We start from the raw sequence: 19,161 nt of genomic DNA, 5'->3' as shown, positions 1-19,161 counted from the left end.
GGCTCTGGCAGCTCTGGCGGCCCTGGCTCTGGCGGTGTCGGCTCTGGCGGCTCTGGCGGCGGCGGCTCTGGTGGCTCTGGCTCTGGCAGCTCTGGCGGCTCTGGCTCTGGCGGCTCTGGCTCTGGCAGCTCTGGCAGCTCTGGCTCTGATGGATCTGGCGGTTCTGGTGGCATCTCTGGCGGCGCCACCCCTGTCAGGTACACCCTCTCCCCCACATCCATACCCTGAGCCCCAGACCATCCACCCCGCAGCCCTCAGCCTGGAAGGGGCGCTTGGCCCACATCCGAAGGCCTCCTCCCGCAGCCCCAGCTCCCAGCCCCCTTACCTGTTTTTCTTGTCTTTCTCATCAGTGCAATTTTCCGTGATCAGAATGGTGTCCAGTTTCTCCAGCTAACCATAGATGGCAGCTCTGTGGATCCTTTTCAGATGACGTCGTTTAATGTATTCAGCACACGAGAAGCCGTCGCCCCACAAGTGCCGCAAGGGATGGTTCGTCCGCTGCCAGATCGAACAGTCCTTGCTAGTCTGTAGGCGGTTCCTCGGCAGCAAGTTGTGGACGATGAAACCACCTACGTTAAAGGTTCTACCTTTTGCCATGTCTTCGGGGATCGCGGCCTCCGAAGTACAACAATAACGCGCTCAGGCCACGGACCTTCGCACAGAAGCTCAGTGCCTCCCGCGTCTCCACGGAAACGCCCAACAGAACTGTTAGGACCAGCGTGCGCGCTCACCTCAGCCGTCCCGCGTCACAGGCCCGAGGCAGAGAAACGGTGACAATGGCTCTCTAGCGGGCCACGTGCAGGCAGCGGTTGCTGCAGAGGTGCCTCAGGCTGGCTGCGCTCCTTGGAGCGCGAGGCTCCTCGCTGCCCCAGGGCCCGTCTGACTGTCACCCGCGCCCCCTTACTTTCCTCCACCGGCTCCCGACACGCGGACCTCCCTGCGCTGGTGCAGCCGCCAGACCACAGCCCGACTTTGTGCTGCATCGTCCGGTAGCTCTGTGGATCCTTTTCAGATGACGTCGTTTGATATCGTATTCGGCACACGCTTAGCCGTCGCCCCACAAGTGCCCCAAGGGATGGTTCGTCCGCTGCCAGATCGAACAGTCCTTGCTAGTCTGTAGGCAGTTCCTCGGCAGCAAGTTGTGGACTAAGAACCCAGCAAGTTGTGGACTAAGAAATCACCTACGTTAAAGCTTCTAACTTTAGCCATAATTCGGGGAGCTGAAGTCCAGGCCCTGCGCTCCTGCCGCTGACTGCCTGACGTGCCGCTCGCTGCCCAGCTGGCTCCGGGGTCCACGCAGTCCTGGTGGGGGATTCCGAGTCCACGGCGACCGCTGGTCCATGTGCTGGTGGCGGTTGCAGCTGCGGCCCCCTTGGGCTGACGTGGCTTCCCAGAGCCGTGCCCGGCCATGTCCAAGGGCCCCGTCGACTGCGCTGCTCTGGCCCGCTGCTCCTGAATTGCGGGCACAGAATCTGGGGCTGGGCACTCTGCAGGCTCTGGCAGCTCTGGTGGCTCTGGGTGTGGCTCTGGCGACGGCGGCTCTGGCGGCTCTGGCAGTGGCTCTGGCAGCTCTGGCGACAGCGGCTTTGGCGATGGCGATGGCTCTGGCAGCTCTGGCAGTGGCTCTGGCGGCTCTGGCTTTGGCGGCTCTGGTGGCGGCTCTGTCGGCAGCTCTGGCTCTGGCGGCGGCTCTGGCAGCTTTGACGGTGGCTCTGGCGGCGGCAGCTCTGGCATCTTTGACGGTGGCTCAAATCAATAATATTGATTATTTTGTTTCAAATTCCATTCAGGCTCCACGTGACAAGAAAACATCTGTTTCAGTTATAGCCAGAGAAGTAAAGGATGGAGACCAATCTGGGACAGGTAATTTTGCAATACACATTTAATGTCATGTTCCCTCAAGATTGAAGAGAACTTCTATTTTTTGAACAAATCAGCAGAAGGCTCAGTGAAGCTGCGCATTGTGATTGAGCAGGCCTGGGTTTCTGCATTCGTAATAATTTCTCGGTTGATGCTGATGCTGCTGGTCCTTGGCCTTGATCTGAGTAGTAACATTATAGACTTCCCTACATTGAAATTGGGAAGAAGAACCATTAAAGAGCAGTTGAAGACATACCAGACTCAGGGGACAGCATAATTTTGCTTTAGTTCTACAGCATGTTTTCATCAAGAGGGAAAAGAGGAGATGAAGTAATAGAAATTATAGGCCTCAGACGATATTGCCAAAACCAGAGGGAAGAAGTGATCGTAATAACCCGTAAACACTGTAGAACAACAACTAAGGACACCACTGATGGAGTAATTACTTTCCTTAAGGAGGAGAGATTGTGAGGCAGGAAGGAGGGAAAAGAAGAAGGTATTTATGCAATTTTGGGGATTCTGCTGAGGAAACCTGAGTGAACTCCCTTCAGATGCATTTAGAATATTTGCATAAAAGAAGATTTGACTGTGGCTGCTCCAGGAACTACTGGAAGCAGAAAGAGTGCTGGAATTGAGATAAACCACACTGACTCATTGCTCCTCTTTGTTACTGTTAGGCAACAGAGAGATATATTTTCTTGTTTTAGTTACAAAAATGAGATAAACTTGAATATGAATACATTGTCTTTGTTGTTCAAGGAGCTAACTCTTGGAAGCCTGTTTTCCTGTTTTCTTCAGTGTTTTTCTGTCACGTTCCTGTCCCAAGACAGAAAGTATGAAACATCAAAGCCTACACTAATACAGGCAGGAAAATACAGGTTGATGCTAACACTGCATCAATGTATGGATATCTTTATCATATTTACATATGATTTATTATGTATCCCTTTCTCTTTTCAGTGTCTTCTCAGAAAGAACGGGCCTCAAAGGTAATTACACTCTCATTTGTCTTTTGAACTATTAACTGTATAGTCTGTGAAATATACTTTATGTGCTGATTATTTTGCTTCAAATCCCATTCAGGCCACACATGACAAGAAAGATCCTGTTTCAAATACAGCCACAGGAAAAAAGGATGGATCAAAATCTGGGATAGGTAATTTTGCAATACACATTTAATGTGATGTTCACTCAGGATAAAAGACAACTTCCCTTCTCAAGTAAATCAGCAGAGGGCTCATTGAAAGTGTACATTGTGATTCAGGAAGCCTGAGATTCTGCATTTGTAATAAGTTATTTAGCACCAGTGATGCTGCTGGTCCTTGTCCATGATCTGAGTAGTATGATTATAAACTTTTCTACATTGAAATTAAATAGAAGAACCTCTGAAGAGCAATTCAAGACATAGCAAGCTCAAGGGACAGTGTAATTTTGCTTTAATTCTACAGCATGTTTTCTTCAGGAAGGAAAGGAAAAAGAGATGTAGTAATAGGGATGATAGACACTAGGTTGTTTTGCTGAAACTGGAGGGAAGAAGTGATTGTAATAACCCATAAACACTGTAGAATGAGAGAACTAATGAGACCATTGATGCAAAAATTATTTTCTCCAAGGAAGAGGGATTGTGAGGCAGCAAGGAGGGAAAAGAAGAGGTTATGTATGTAATTTAGGGGTTTCTGCTGAGGAAACATGAGTGAACTCACTTTGGATTTATTTAGAATATTTGCGTAAAAGAAGATTTGATTTTGGCTGCTCCAGAAACTACTGGAAACAGGAAAGAGTGCTAGAACTGGGATAAACCACGGTGACTCATTACTCTTCTTTGTTGCTATTAGGCATCAGAGATAGATGTTTTGTTGATTTTAATTATTAAAAAGAAGATAAGCTAGAATATGAATACATTGGCTCCATTGGTAAAGGAGCTAACTCTTGGATAAAATAGGTATTTAATGAAATTTCTTTAGAGGATAACATGATACCTCTAAGAAGACTATTTTAGAAACAAAAATTATGTTGAATTCATTTACTGACTCCAAAAATGGTTATTTTCAATGAATATTGGAGTGATATCTGAATGTAAAAGCTTATTAATATAAGTCGCTGATTAAGATCAGGATACAGGGATGGGTCCTTCAGCCTCTGTGCTCCCAGTCATCCTCATCCAGCTGTCAGATCCCCACAATTTCCACCTTGTCTTCCTAGATGCTCCACATTTTATTACAGTAGCCAATCACAGCATGCTCCATCGTCCTCAGGTCCTGGATCATGAACGCATTAAAAGCCATCACTCCGAATATCCACACTACAAACTTTGTGTAATAAACACAATGAGGAACGTGGGGAGAAGGATTTTCCTGATTGTGCCAGGCCCCACCAGCATGCTCAGTGGTCTCGCTGTCCCTGCGCACACTTTCCCAGGCCTGGTCCCACTTCTTTTTTTTTTTTTTTTTTTTTTTTTTTAAAGAGAAAGAGAGAGAGAATAGGAAGGAGGAAAAAGGAAGAGAAAGAGAGAGAGAGAATGGGGAGGAGGGAGAAGGAAAAGAAAGAGGGAGAGAGAATGGGAGTATTGCTTTCTTGCCCAGGCTAGAATGCAATTTAGTAATGGGTATTGAAAACCTCTTTTATACTGATAATTATACTTAATGATGTAGTCAGGAAGGAATAAGGGAAGATGAGAAACAAACAGCCAACCAATATTTCATTTAAACCTATGAAATGCTATGCGATTACTGAGGAGTGATTTACTTCCAATTATGTAGTCACCTTTGGAATAGGTGTGAGGTGGTAATGTATGTTTTGTGTATTTGAAGTGGAGAGTTCTATAAATGTTTATTAAGTTTACTTGTTCCGGGTCTGAGTTCAAGTTCTGAATATCCTTGTTAATTTTCTATCTCGTTGATCTATAGAATCGTTAGCTCTTCTTGTTGCATTGATCTTTTTGCCATTATGTAATGTCATTCCTCGCCTCTTTTGATCTTTGTTGCTTTAAAGTCTACTTTATCAGAGGCGAGAATTGCATCTCCTGCTTTTTGTTTATTAGTTTATTTTTACTCTCTGTTTGATTGGTAAATCTTCCTCCTTCTCTCTGAGTCTTTATGTATTGTTGCATGTAAGATGGGCCCGGATGCAGCATACCGATGGGTTTTGGGAAAAAGTCTTAAGGTGGCACAGTGATTTCATAGCCAAACTACAAAGTACCTTCCCACGACCTCTTCAGACCCAAGTGGGGACAGTTTAGAAACCCATAAATCCCATCTCTCAGTGACTGGCAAGATTAACTTCTTACAAACTACCACTACAAAGAGTTAGATTTCATATACACACACCCAAAAAGTGGGGTGTCCTCTATGGATGACCAATACGATTCCCCTGCTTCTAAGAATTGTCATCTGGACTTCTGGAAGTAACTGTGCTCTAATTGTGTAAATAAAGGAAAAGAAGATGAAATAACACTATAAAGTTGAATGTATGTTAGGGTACCAAAGAAACAAGGGAACATAAGTGCACTTAAACACTGGCCTATTTTTCAGTATGAGTTTTGTCAGACACTGCCTGTGCTGATCAACGTTACACATCATAACTTTAAATTTTAACAGCTGCTTGATCTGAAAAATAAAAATAATCAAACTTTATTTTGTTTTTGATTGTTAGCAGCAGGGCAGAGATAGTTTCAGATAGGAACAATTTTAAGAGAGCTCTGTAACTTTACGAAAGCTAAGATTTTATGCAAATTTTCATTTTGAAATCCGCCTTTAGGTGAACATCGTGGATAAGATGTTTCTGTTAGCTACAATAACCCTCAATCAGAATGCCTCAGGAAGGAGCTGTTTTACTAAATTAAATTTTCATGTTGGTTAAGGATTAACCAGAAATTCCTTTCAGCTGGAACATAAGTTGAAATTCAAAAATATGTACACATATTGTAGGCAGATAGCTCACCTTGGAAAGCCCAGTGCAGTAAATGAAATGAGTCCCTTTTTGATGTTGGGTGCCTCATGTCTCCAAGTCATCTTTCTGAATGTGCATCCTCATTTTATAGTGCTAAGTGTGTAGAATATTGGGTAAAGAATCTGCACTAAGAGCCATGTGTTCAAATTACTTTTTAAAAAGTTAGTAAAATTTACTTTTTCCTGCATTTGCTACTTTTTTCCAATAGTGAAGTGCTGAGTAGATTACCATTGAAAGAGGGCTCCTGTTACTTACAGCCTAGTCATTCAGTGTTTACATGCATGTTTTAAAAGGGAAGACTTCTAGCCGGGCATGGTGGCTCACGCCTGTAATCCCAACATTTTAGAAGGCCAAGATGAGTGGATCACTTGAGGTCAGGGGTCTGAGACCAGTCTGGCCAACATGGTGAAACCCCATCTCTGCTAAAAATATAAAAATTAGCTGGGCATGTTGGCACATGCATGTAATCCCAGCTACCAGGGAGGCTGAGGCAAGAGAGTCACTTGAACCCAGGAGGCAGCAGAGGTTGCAGTGAGCCAAGATCCTGTCACTGCATTCCAGCCTGGGCGACAGAGTGAGACTTTGTCTCAAAAATAAAACTAAAAGGAAAGACTTCTAAAGTATAAAGCAATTCTCAACTAGAGTACTGGTAAGTGGGACATTGCTTTTTTAAATCACAGTCTTCACTAGAGACCAAATAAGTTAATAGGAAGGTATGTTTTAGAGACACTGTAACATAATCTCTTTTTTAGTCTACAGTTCACTAGGAGGCCTTTGGATGTGGGCCAAGCGCCCCTTCCAGGCTGATGGCTGCGGGGTGGATGGTCTGCCAGAGCCGCCGCCGCCGCCACCGCTTCCGCCACCGCCAGAGCCGCCAGAGCCGCTGCCAGAGCCGCTAGAGCCGCCGCCACCGCCAGAGCCTCCAGAGCCGCCGCCATAGCCGCCACCGCCCGAGCCTGCAGAGCCGCCGCCGCCAGAGCCGCCATCGCCAGAGCCGCCACCGCCACAGCCGCCACTGCCACCGCCAGAGCCTCTGCCGCCACCGCCAGAACCTCCAGAGCCGCCGCCAGCGCCGCCGCCGCCGCCACTGCCAGAGCTGCCACCGCCACCGCCAGAGCCGCCGCCGCCACCGCCAGAGCCGCCGCCGCCACCGCCACCGCCAGAGTCGCTGCCACCACCGCCAGAGTCGCTGCCACCACCGCCAGAGCAGCCGCCACCACCGCCAGAGCCTCCAGAGCCGCCGCCGCCACCGCCACCGCCAGAGCCGCCGCCGCTGCCACCGCCAGAGCCGCCGCCGCCACCGCCAGAGCCGCCGCCGCCACCGCCTGAGCCTCCAGAGCCGCCGCCAGAGCCGCCGCCACCACCGCCAGAGCCTCCAGAGCCGCCGCCAGAGCCGCCGCCGCCACCGCCAGAGCCTCCAGAGCCGCCGCCGCCACCGCCAGAGCCTCCAGAGCCGCCGCCAGAGCCGCCACCCGCCAGAGCCGCCGCCGCCACCGCCACCGCCAGAGCCGCCGCCAGAGCCATCACCGCTAGAGTCGCCGCCACCACCACCGCCAGAGCCGCCGCCGCCACCACCTGAGCCTCCAGAGCCGCCGCCAGAGCCGCCGCCGCCACCGCCAGAGCCGCCAGAGCCGCCACCCGCCAGAGCCGCCGCCGCCACCGCCACCGCCACCGCCAGAGCCGCCGCCAGAGCCGTCACCGCTAGAGTCGCCGCCACCACCACCGCCAGAGCCGCCGCCGCCACCACCTGAGCCGCCAGAGTCGCCGCCGCCGCCAGAGCCACCACCACCTCTGCTGCCACCGCCAGAGCCGCCGCCAGAGCCGCCGCCGCCACCGCCAGAGTCTCCAGAGCTGCCCCCAGAGCCGCCGCCGCCACCACCACCGCCACCGCCACCGCCACCTCCAGAGCCGCCAGAGCCGCCACAGCCAGAGCCGCCAGAGCCGCCACCGCCAGAGCCGTCGCCAGAGCCGCCGCCGCCGCCACCGCCAGAGCCTCCAGAGCCGCCGCCAGAGCCGCCGCCGCCTGAGCCTCCAGAGCCGCCGCCAGAGCCGCCGCCGCCACCGCCACCGCCAGAGCCGCCGCCAGAGCCGTCACCGCTAGAGTCGCCGCCACCACCACCGCCAGAGCCGCCGCCGCCACTACCTGAGCCTCCAGAGCCGCCGCCGCCACCGCCAGAGCCTCCAGAGCCGCCGCCAGAGTCGCCGCCGCCGCCGCCAGAGCCACCACCACCTCTGCTGCCACCGCCAGAGCCGCCGCCAGAGCCGCCGCCGCCGCCAGAGCCGCCGCCGCCACCGCCAGAGCCTCCAGAGCCGCCGCCAGAGCCGCCGCCGCCACCGCCAGAGCCTCCAGAGCCTCCAGAGCCGCCGCTAGAACCGCCAGAGCCGCCACCGCCAGAGCCGCCGCCGCCGCCGCCACCGCCAGAGCCGCCGCCGCCGCCGCCACCGCCAGAGCCGCCGCCGCCGCCGCCACCGCCAGAGCCGCCAGAGCCGCAGTTGGGATCGTTAGGCCGGAGTCGCGCGGCCGGGCGGGCGGCCGGCGGCGGGCGGCGGGGAGGGCTCGGCGTCAGGGAGGCTCGCGGCGCCCGGGCCGGCAGCGTCCGCCTGGCGGCAGGAGGAGGGAGCGGCGCCTGGGCTGGCGCAGCTCGGCCGCCGCCCCGGGACCCGCGCCGCTGCCCTCCGGCTCTGCGGGCGGCCCACGGCGAAGTAAGCGCGGCCGGGTGGGAGCGGGGCGGAGGCCGCAAACTTGGGGCCGTTGGGCAGAGTCGGGAGCTCGGCGGGGTTCTCGGCCCCGCCGCGGCCTGGGCGCCCCCGACCGGGGCTGCCCGGCACCTCCCGTCTCGGCACCTTCGGCCCGCCTTCCGTCCCCACCCCCCACCATCGGGGGCCGGCGTAGGGGCGGGGGGGCCGGCGTAGGGGCGGGGGGGCCGGCGTAGGGGCGGGGGGGCCGGCGTAGGGGCGGGGGGGCCGGCGTAGGGGCGGGGGGGCCGGCGTAGGGGCGGGGGGGGCCGGCGTAGGGGCGGGGGGGCCGGCGTAGGGGCGGGGGGGCCGGCGTAGGGGCGGGGGGGCCGGCGTAGGGGCGGGGGGGCCGGCGTAGGGGCGGGGGGGCCGGCGTAGGGGCGGGGGGGCCGGCGTAGGGGCGGGGGGCCCGGCGTAGGGGCGGGGGGCCCGGCGTAGGGGCGGGGGGCCCGGCGTAGGGGCGGGGGGCCCGGCGTAGGGGCGGGGGGGCCGGCGTAGGGGCGGGGGGGCCGGCGTAGGGGCGGGGGGGCCGGCGTAGGGGCGGGGGGGCCGGCGTAGGGGCGGGGGGGCCGGCGTAGGGGCGGGGGGGCCGGCGTAGGGGCGGGGGGCCGGCGTAGGGGCGGGGGGGCCGGCGTAGGGGCGGGGGGGCCGGCGTAGGGGCGGGGGGGCCGGCGTAGGGGCGGGGGGGCCGGCGTAGGGGCGGGGGGGCCGGCGTAGGGGCGGGGGGCCCGGCGTAGGGGCGGGGGGCCCGGCGTAGGGGCGGGGGGGCCGGCGTAGGGGCGGGGGGGCCGGCGTAGGGGCGGGGGGGCCGGCGTAGGGGCGGGGGGGCCGGCGTAGGGGCGGGGACGCCCGCCAAGGGCGCAGGCGGGGATCAGGGCAGGGGGCCCAGCGGCGGGGCCCGGGGACTCGAGACCCCCGGGTGTGCAGGCAGCTCCTGGCCTGCTGGCCGGCGGCTGGCACAGAGCTTGGGGCTAGCGTAGGACCGTGCAGTGGCCTGGGTCGCCAGGGCGCGTGTGCTGGGGAAGAAAAGCCGCGGATCGCAGGGCCCCGGCGCGGGGATGGGGGAGGCCGCGATCAGCCGGGAGAACTTAACTGTGTTTATTACAACTATTTATGATCGCGCACAAAGCTGCTGTCACATCGCATAAAGGAGGTCCTCGCGTCGGCGAAGGGAGATTTTGTGCCCGGCTTCAGGCTCTGCGCCCTGCCCCAGATTTACAGGACTCTTACAGCCACCTGAACCAAAGTTTCTCACAATCGCTCTGCCTCTCAGTATCTTTCAGGGCGATTTAACCACCGAGTGGTTCTGGAAACATTTGATGTGTGTTTTAAGGCATGGACTACGGTAATTGCCTTACGAACGCAGTTAGCTTGGCATTGTGTGGAGGGGTTTAATTTGCCACACACGTTAACTTGTAGACAATAAGGATCTCTGTGAAGGTCTGCGCTGGATGCTAGGGGTCATTGGCTGGTGGACCCCAGACACCTGACTTAAACTAATATTGTTAATAGCTTCAGGGACAAAGCTGAGCGTGCGTGGAGTCCGCCTTGTCCACTTCAGACAATTCAGGTTGGCAGATTCCCCTTTATTTGGCTTTATTTTACCAACAGGTTTAAAGTTGCTTCTGCCATGTTTGCATCTGCATAATGGGATGAGCAGGCCCTAGTGTGGGCAGGAGGGGCTTAAAATATCGCACTGGCCAGCTCCCTCCCTCGACCCAGAAAGAAACTAGCCAGAGAAGCCGGTGGGCCTGGCTTGCTCGGGACCCACAGGTAGGGGAGTCCCTTCCTGGCCCAGGCCCCAGGCCCAGTCCCTGCTTCTCGGAAAGGATTTTGTGTAGGAATGAAAGTGATTCAGGGCGTGTTTCATGCTTCTGTTTTGGATGTAGTTATCGAGTCTGAAAAGTGACTGAAAATGAAATTAACCTGGGCTGCTTTAACTTAACAGTACAGAACTGTGCTTGTGAACACTCCCTCAATTCACTTTCCAAGCGTTCATAAACAGGCGAATTAGTAACAGGATTCAAGCCAGTGCGAGGTTTCTGTAAAGAGAATGGCAGTCACGGGACACATGGAGAAGAAATGCATTTCATCTGGAGATTGGGCTAGACATGTAGGTTTTTTGATGTTTGGAACAGGGATTTCCTGCGAAGCAAGTGTTACCCTGCTTGTGAAGAAGTGACCACAAGGGAAAATCCTACCTCAGTATTTTCTCCCCTGGAGGTTGGTTAGATGTAGTTTTGATTGCAGACGGTGGCAGAATCTTAGTGTTCTTTTGGCGGCTACTTGAGGCTGAAATTGAGAACTTTGGCCATGGGAAGTTGTGGAGGTGCCTGGCCCACTTCCTGTCCTGGAGGCCTTGCATGGATTCTGAGCTTCTTTCCTGCTTCATAAACATTCAGAGGGATTGATCATGAAACACTGGATGAAATTGGGTCACAAATTACCATCAGGGAGAGTTGGCTGCTGCATAAACCCCTCTGTCCACTTGTGGAGAAACTGACCCTATTAATGGTGGGACTTGCTGAAGGCCCCTTTCAGGTAGTTGTGCTCAGTTTTCAGGCTTAGGACACACTACATACTTAAATCTTCTTCATCCCTGCTCTGTTTGACCTTGCTGTATTTACCCAGGCACTGTCATTTACATTTTGGGTTATTTAGCTTTTCCAAAACACAGCAGATCTTATGTACACAGCACTATATTTGAGAAATGCACTATCATCCATATTAAATACACTGGAAGTCTTCCTTGCCTGTACACAGACGGGATAACCTTTTAAAATACCCTAAGACTCCCTGAACGGCACAGAATGCACTGGATTCCTTTACTTGATCACTTGCACTAGCTTAATTTGCCCTGGCTAGACCAGACTGTGTTGCTGTATGGGACACCCATTTTTCTGACTGCTCAGACTGGCTTGCCGTGTGCACTGGGGGAGACAGGGCTTGTGGAAATTATTTTCTGATATTAAAAATGAGGCTTAATGACTGAAGAGCTTAAAATTGCTTGCTGGAACTGCAGAAGAGGATGATGACCGATGTTTGGGAAAACAAGTAAGCTAACTTTTTTCACAAATGAACTGGAAACTCGCCACAACTCACTCCAGAGGCTTAGGAAATTAGTTTTCCCATCCTGAGGGATTGCGAGTGGTGCTTCCAAATGGTTTCTCTTTCCTAAAATGGGTGATCGAAATACTTCACGGCATGTTTCAAAGGGCCTAAGCTAAAACATGATTTCATGTGTGGTGTTCCATCTGTGAGTTAAAGCAACTCAGAAGAAGGTCATGACAGCCTTTTAAGTGGTTGTAAAAGTACGCAGTGAAAGCAAAACTAGTTTTGCATTTCTTTAGGCTATATAGGAGCACAATTAAAAAATTTAGATTCTTTTTTTCTTTTCCTGCGTTTTCCTTTGAGCATATTCCAAAGTATGATTATTTCTGAAGGTATGAGTAATACCTCTACCCAGTGATACGCAGCTGCACACATGTGCGCTGGCACATACATTCCTACCTCAACAATCTCAGTCCTTGAAACTGTGGAAATGAAAGTTATTTTGATTGAGGTAGCAGTGTCACAGTGATGTCACACAGCATCACTGTCCCTGACAGCCTCTGTGTTCCACCTTGGCTCAGCCCCCTCGGTGTCCTGAGTTCTTATTCTTCCCAAGGGTCATCTCTTCTTTCTTTTCTTCCCCACATATCAACTCCCAACTACAGGGATGGCTTCATCTTTGAACTGCTGCAGCACATTCTTTGTGTACCTGATTTGTCGTCTATGACCTTCTTTCCTACATTTTTAAAAAAAATTTTAATTTTTTTAAGGTAGGGTCTCACTCTGTCACCCAGGCTGGAGTGCAGTGGCACAATCACAGCTCACTGCATCCTTGAACTTCTCAGTTCAAGCAGTCTTCCCACCTGGGCCTCCAAGTAGCTGGGACTACAGGTGTGTACCACCAAGCCCAGTGAATTTTTTTATTTTTATTTTGTAGAGACGGGGTCTCTACAGAAGGCTGGTCTCAAACTCCTGGGCTCAAGTGATCCTCCTGCCTTGACCTCCAAAATACTGGGATTATAGGCTTGAGCCACTGTGTCCTGCCCTATGGGTTTTTTTTTTGCATTCATCTTTTCTTTAATAGATTCTGAACCCCTTGGGGATAGACTGGTCTTGCCACTTATACACAATGGGTGTGCAACAAATACTTATTGAACATGTATGTGAATATTGAGTTCCCAGCCTGTCAGTGTTGGGGCTCTAGCCTCCCACTGAGATGCGAGTGTTAAGAGACCTCTGGCATTCTTGTAAATCTGCTCAGAACCTCTGTCTGTTGTGAAAGGCTTTGCCCTCAGGATGTCCAAGCAATGGGAGAATTTGGTCTGTTGCCCTCTTTATTTGGTAAATTTTCTGTCAAGTGAGTTATTTGTAGTCCTGAAGCTACGTTTAAAAGCAAAAACAACCAAAAAACAAAGCTAAACACATACCCAGCTGCATTACCTGGTGGGCTGGCTGAATGGTTTACTTTTGGAGGTTAGTCTGTTCATGTCAACCTGAATTCGAAACGCTGGGCAGAGCGTTTGTGATCCTGGCCTGGTTATTTGTGTCACCTCTTCTTTCTACTATTGTATTTGTAATGCTTTTAAGAAAAGAAGCTTCAAATGCACTCCGAATTTAAGTATTGCAGTTTCTTTTGAGACAGTTTTGGAAGGCGGGGTGTTTATGCTGTCCATTTGTTAGTGAGGACCTAAAACGCCATGGTGAGAGAAGAATGACATGTACTAGTGCATGCACGCTGATTCATCGTTTGCAAAGTCCTCTGCACGTGCACCATCATACTTAATAGTCAGAATAACATGGCACCCTTGGTTCTGGCCCTTGTTTCTAGGTAAGAGACTGGAAATGACATAGCCTGAATTTAGGGCTAAGTCCTGCAGGCAGCACATGAGGAACACCAACGCGTTGCTGGGTAGAGTTGTTTTTTTTGAGGCAGTTTTTGGAACACAGTGTCCTCGCGTGTCTCTGCCTTTGCCATGTCACAGCTGTGTGCAGATATTGGTGGAGCAGATTCTCGGTGTGAGTTGACTGTGAGGTTGAGCAGTATGAGGAGAGGCCGGCAGGAGCAATGTTAGTCTCTCGTGTCCTCACATCCTGGTTACAGGCTGAGGTTACCCTGGAAAGCCTCCTCAAGTTGAGAGAGCTTATTCCTCTTTAGTGCATGTATTAGTCAGCCCCAGGTGATGTAAGAATAAAACATAGAGGCCAGGTGTAGTGGCTCATGCCTGTAATCCCAGCACTTCAGAAGGCCAAGGTGGGCAGATCATTTGAGATCAGGAGTTCAAGAACAGACTGGCCAACATGGTGAAACTGTCTCTACTAAAAATACAAAAAAAAAAAAGATGGAAAGGAAAAAAAAAAAAAAAGAGCCAGCCACGGTGGTGCACACCTGTAATCCCAGCTACTCAGGAAGCTGAGGCACAAGAATTGCTTGAAACCAGGAGGCAGAAGTTGCAGTGAGCTGAGATCGCGCCACTGTACTCTAGCCTGGGTGATGACGTGAGACCCTGTCTCAAAAACGAACAAACAAAATATATACACAACAACATAATGGGTGGCTGAAGCTGCACATACTTATTTTCTCACAGTCCTGGAGGCTGGAAGTCCATAATCCCAGGGCCAGTAGGGCTGGTTTCTGGTGAGGGTCTCTTCCTGGCTCGCCTTCTTATGTCCTCACGTAGACTTCCTTCTGTGAATGCATGGGGAGAGAGCGGTCTGGTGGTGTCTCCTCCTCCTATAAGGACATCTGTCCTGTTGGATCAGGGCCCCACCCTTTTGACCTTTTTTTAAAATCTTAATTGCCTCCCAAAGTGTCCTGTCTCCTAATATAGTCACTTAGGGGTTAGGGCTTCAGCATATGAATTTAGGGGGGACAATTCAGGACTTCCCAGTGTGTCTGTCTAGGTTCTACAACAGGGCTAGTGCTTTCAGGAAGACCTGGTGCTCCCATTATCCTGATCTGGGATCTGTTTTTATTTGGGGACACCTACCCGGGGATGGTTGGAGTAGTCAAAGTAAGGAGGGAATGTCAACTCTTCACATGTTGGTTGTAGCACCCCATAACAGGGAACAAGGTGCTGGCCTTCCAAAGGCTGGAAAAGTTTTGAGTGAAGAGAGAGAAAAATCTTGACTTGATTTCATTTATGGAAGCTTCTCTTCTACATAGGTAGGGAGACACTTATTTGGGGGTTGGTTTGTCTCTGCTGGAGACCATGATAAAATATCAGTGATATGCGAAGGCAAGTCTTTTCTGAGCCCTGGACGAAGAGAGCAAAGCAAGAGGTGGGGCCAATGGCAGCCAGGGTGGAGAGGCTGTCCCCTCTGAACCTGCCATCTCTGTGATTGTGCAGTCTTTGCCACATGAGCAAACATCCCTTAGCAGAATGTGCATGATGGTGGTGAGGTACACCCCGAGCACGGCTGGAATGTTTCTGACCTAGGCCAGTTTGCCTTGTTCAGACGTAAGGCAGGGGCAGTGCCTGCATGACTGACCTCCCTCTAGCTCCAGATCTGTATGTTCATTCATGCTTTGTTTGTTCCTTAGTTAGTTCATACATTCATTCATTCATTCATTCATCATTTGAATTATCCAAGTTCTTACTGATCATTTCCACCATCCCAAACCATTTGTAGCATCTCCTCCTGCCTGCCTGCCTTCTCAGTTATTTTCCGCATCACCAAATCACTGGGTCATCCTTGAATTCTCCCTCACCTCTCAACTAGTTATCAACTCCTATTGATTCTACCTCCAAAAGATCTAACATCTCAGCCCTGCCATCCTTTTTCTGTTTCCCTTGGACATCAAAACCATTCCTGCCAATCTGTCCCAGGGTGACTGCACCCGCACAGTCTGGCCATGACCTGCTCTCCATTGCCCTCAGGTCAGTGTCTCAACTCCCCAGCATGGCAGGCATGGGCATGCATGACTGTGCTGCTCCTCTGTTTCTCCCAGCATCTAAATATCCCCTTCTCCACATACACACATGCTGAGCTACAAGTCATCTGTGGCCGCCCACTGACAGTTTGCTAATTGTGATAACAAAACTAAGTTTATAATCAGTTTGTTTTTAAAGACTTCTCTCCATTGTGACTGGTGAAGGGTTCTCCTGTGCAGTAATGGCAGGGCTTCCCCACTACAGCTTTGCATAGAACTGAGCATGGGCCTGGCTCTCTGTCACAGGAGGAGGGGAGACTAAGTACAGAAAATGGTGCGTATGTGTGTTTGAATGCAGACCATCTTCCTGCAAATGTCATTTGAACTGATGGGTTGTCAAGCAGTGCTGACCCCTTGAAATACAATGTGAATCACAAATGCGAGCCCCAGATGTAGTCATAATGTTCTGGTAGCCACATTAAAAATGTAAAATGAAACAAGTGTTAACTAATTTTCATCATATATTTTCTTTTGCCCAATATATATATAAACTCTTCCTATATGCAATCAATATAAGTTGTAATTAATAAGATAATTCACATTCTTTTATTTGTGTGAGGGCTTTGAAATACAGCATATAGTGTATACATTTACTGCACCTCTTGGCTCCCTCTCACTGCAGTTTGAGTGGCTGGTAGCCATATGTGGCACCAGCCTTGTTGCAGAGTGTGGGTCTATACACTTTTCATGATTTAAGCTGCATTTGCTGTCTGTTTTCCAAAATTGAGATAGCTAAAGAGACAAAGTGGAAACAATGTAGAATAATTATAATGGTAATTATTATTGTGCTTTATTGGGAAAGGTGTAACCTTTTTAAATATAAGGAATAATGTCCTACTTCATGCACTCAGTGCATGATGCTTTAGGGCACTAAAATCAGATTCAGTTAAAACTGAAGGTGTCATCAAAATACCTTGTTCATTTTACAATTATTTAAAAATGTGCCGGGCGCGGTAGCTCACGCCTGTAATCCCAGCACTTTGGGAGGCCGAGGCGGGTGGATCACGAGGTCAAGAGATCGAGACCATCCTTGTCAACATAGTGAAACCCCGTCTCTACTAAAAAAAATACAAAACATTAGCTGGGCATGGTGGCACGTGCCTGTAATCCCGGCTACTCAGGAGGCTGAGGCAGGAGAATTGCCTGAACCCAGGAGGCGGAGGTTGCGGTGAGCCGAGATTGCGCCATTGCGCTCCAGCCTGGGTAACAAGAGCGAAACTCCGTCTCAAAAAATATATATATATAAAAAATAAATAAAATAAAAATGTGCTTTGAATTCTAGAAGTTAAGTTACCGGTGTAAAATGGCATTTTTGTATGTCAGTATTCGACACATTTCTTTTTAAAGACTTTGTTCAGCACCTCAGGAAAGGGAAAAAAAAATTGCATACAGATATAAGGTACAAGTGTTATTTTGTTACATAGATTGCCTAGTGGTGAAGTCAGGGCTTTTATTGTATCCATCACTCAAGTAACATACATTGTATCCATTGAGTAATCCCTTCCGATCCCATCACCCTTCAGGTCTCTGGTTCCATCTGGATAATGGCATCCAGTTCTGTCTGTGTTGCTGTAAAAGATACAATTTTATTCTTTTTTATGGCTGAATAGTAGTCTATTTTCTTTATCTAGTCATCTGTAGTATTCAACATATTTCTGATACATGTTAAGTACAATCTAAAATCATATATTTTTAAAGTGAACATTAGTTTCTTCCCTCACACACGGACACACACACACACACACACACTCTGTAATCACTGTTCTAAGCATTTTATTTACACATAATAACTCACTGGGTCCTCACTAACAGAGCATGTGGTTACTTTCTGTTTGTACCTTCATGGCTAAGGAAAGGGCTGCCATATCTGAGGTTCCACAGCTAGATTCTGACCAAGCTGGCCGCCATCCCTTCATTAAGATGTCTCTGAAAATACATAAAACAGAATCATAAACTTTTATTATGGTGTAAGATTTGAGAAACATTGGTGGAAAATCATTGATAAGGAGTGGAGCTTGGATACAGGTTCATTCTGGGAAGCCCTTATCAGCCAAGTGGTTGGAGAAGGCCCTGGACTTTGGAAGGACATAATGAGTAACCAATACCTTGGAGGAGGGGAAGCCTTGGACCATCGTCAGTGGACACCATTGGCCTGGCTGCTCCTCTCACCCAACCCCCTTGCCGTGTTCTGTAGGCTGGTGGTCCCCCACCTGCCCAAGTCTCCAACTTGGCAGGAAGCACTAGCATCCCCTGGGGAGAACCACTGTTGGAGGGAACTGCAGTGCCACTGGGAGAAAGGGAGTATTTTCTGTTGCAGTCACAGTGTATTAGCTCAAGCGGCCATGCAGGTGCCATCATAGATGCCTGTGTGATGTGCCTCTTCATCAGCAGCTGTGTGGTGGGTCCCCACCCTTATCTCCTCCACACTGGGGGCTGAGGAAACGGGATTGTGTGTCTTCTCACTCTTCCAAGTGGCCCTGGACCTCTATGCCCTGGAATAGCTTGCACGAGGCCATTTTTGCTGCTGCTGTTTTTCTTTAATGAGTTGCTATTATTGAAGTGAAGATAGGCAATTAGATTCTTGATGAAAACCTTGTAGCTGGACATACCAAATCCTTTTCCTTTGTGCTTTTATGACATCTGGGAAGGTCTTGAAGAATTCCAAGGTGGCTTTGGAATCTGCTTCTGAGGTTGTGAGAGAGGCCAGGTCAAATCCAAGTGTGGATTCTTGGGAGACTGCTGCTATAGGTCCTGATGCAAACTCTGACACTGGCTGCCCTTCCAAGCGAGTTGTCTGTGCCAGCCTCTTGAACCTACCCTTTTGTGTTGAGAGGGCTGTTGGGGGCCATCAGAGGGTTGAGCAGCCCTCTCTGGAGCAGAAGGGACTGAGATAGACTGAGTCTGGCGTCTCTGTTGGGAGAAGCTCCTGCATATTCCAAGTTTCAGAAGGGCTGCAACTTGGGCAGTTTCTTTCAACTCACAGGTTTAGATTTGCAATCACACTGCCTCTCACGTGGCCACTTCTATATGTAGCAGGTTCCAGGATGTGTAGTGGCAAAGATTTGTTTACTTAAACATGCTTAATTTCCCAGCAATGGTAGGGGCATTGGAAGTGAAAACTAAGTTAGACGGTGGGGAGATCACAGGGGGATGGCTAAAAAGATGCACATGCCCATCTTAGAGGACAAAGTCCTTCAATGCGTCCTTTGATTTTCCTTAAAGGTTGTGTCTCCATTTAATATCTTAAGAATTTTGGCTGAGTATTTAAGGATGTCTGCAAGTCAACAAATATTTTAGTTATGTCACTTATGAGCCTGGCTGCCAGAGAGAAGAGCAGTTGCTGTCTGTTTCATGCTTTCCCTCTCATCACCTGTCTTCATTTTAAGGACAATCACTTTAAAAGTTTGTATCCCTGTTTGTGTGTGGGGGGGGGCTGCATTGGTAATAAAACAGTCCCCCTCTCTCCTCTTTTTTTTTTTTTTTTTTTTAACTGTTCTGCATGATGGAAGCCAGCTTGGAGACATTGACATGAAAACCACAAGCTGCTTGACTATTTTTAAATAACAAGGGATTCACTGAGTTATGTTAGAGACAGTTTTTGGGAAATTTAATATAGGTGAAGAGTGAATTTTCAT

General features: G+C 50.5%; 1 protein-coding gene across 1 annotated transcript; it reads right to left on the bottom strand.

The window, feature by feature from the left end:
* Positions 1-218: 218 nt before the first annotated feature.
* Positions 219-13,483, bottom strand: LOC135269696 (keratinocyte proline-rich protein-like). Its single transcript, XM_064364195.1, has 2 exons — positions 10,746-13,483; positions 219-2,066 (listed from the first exon to the last, which is right to left on the bottom strand). The coding sequence occupies exon 2, from the start codon at positions 1,732-1,734 to the stop codon at positions 1,147-1,149; it is 588 nt and encodes a 195-aa protein (XP_064220265.1). The 5' UTR covers positions 1,735-2,066; positions 10,746-13,483; the 3' UTR covers positions 219-1,146.
* Between the last annotated feature and the right edge of the window lie 5,678 nt (positions 13,484-19,161).

The sequence above is a fragment of the Aotus nancymaae genome, unplaced genomic scaffold, assembly GCF_030222135.1.
Source record: "Aotus nancymaae isolate 86718 unplaced genomic scaffold, 86718_ANA_hifiasm-v0.15.2.pri h1tg000057l, whole genome shotgun sequence".
Classification (NCBI taxonomy): domain Eukaryota; kingdom Metazoa; phylum Chordata; class Mammalia; order Primates; family Aotidae; genus Aotus; species Aotus nancymaae.
Note: the sequence above shows the minus strand (reverse complement) of the source record. Positions and strands in the feature narration are given on the sequence as shown.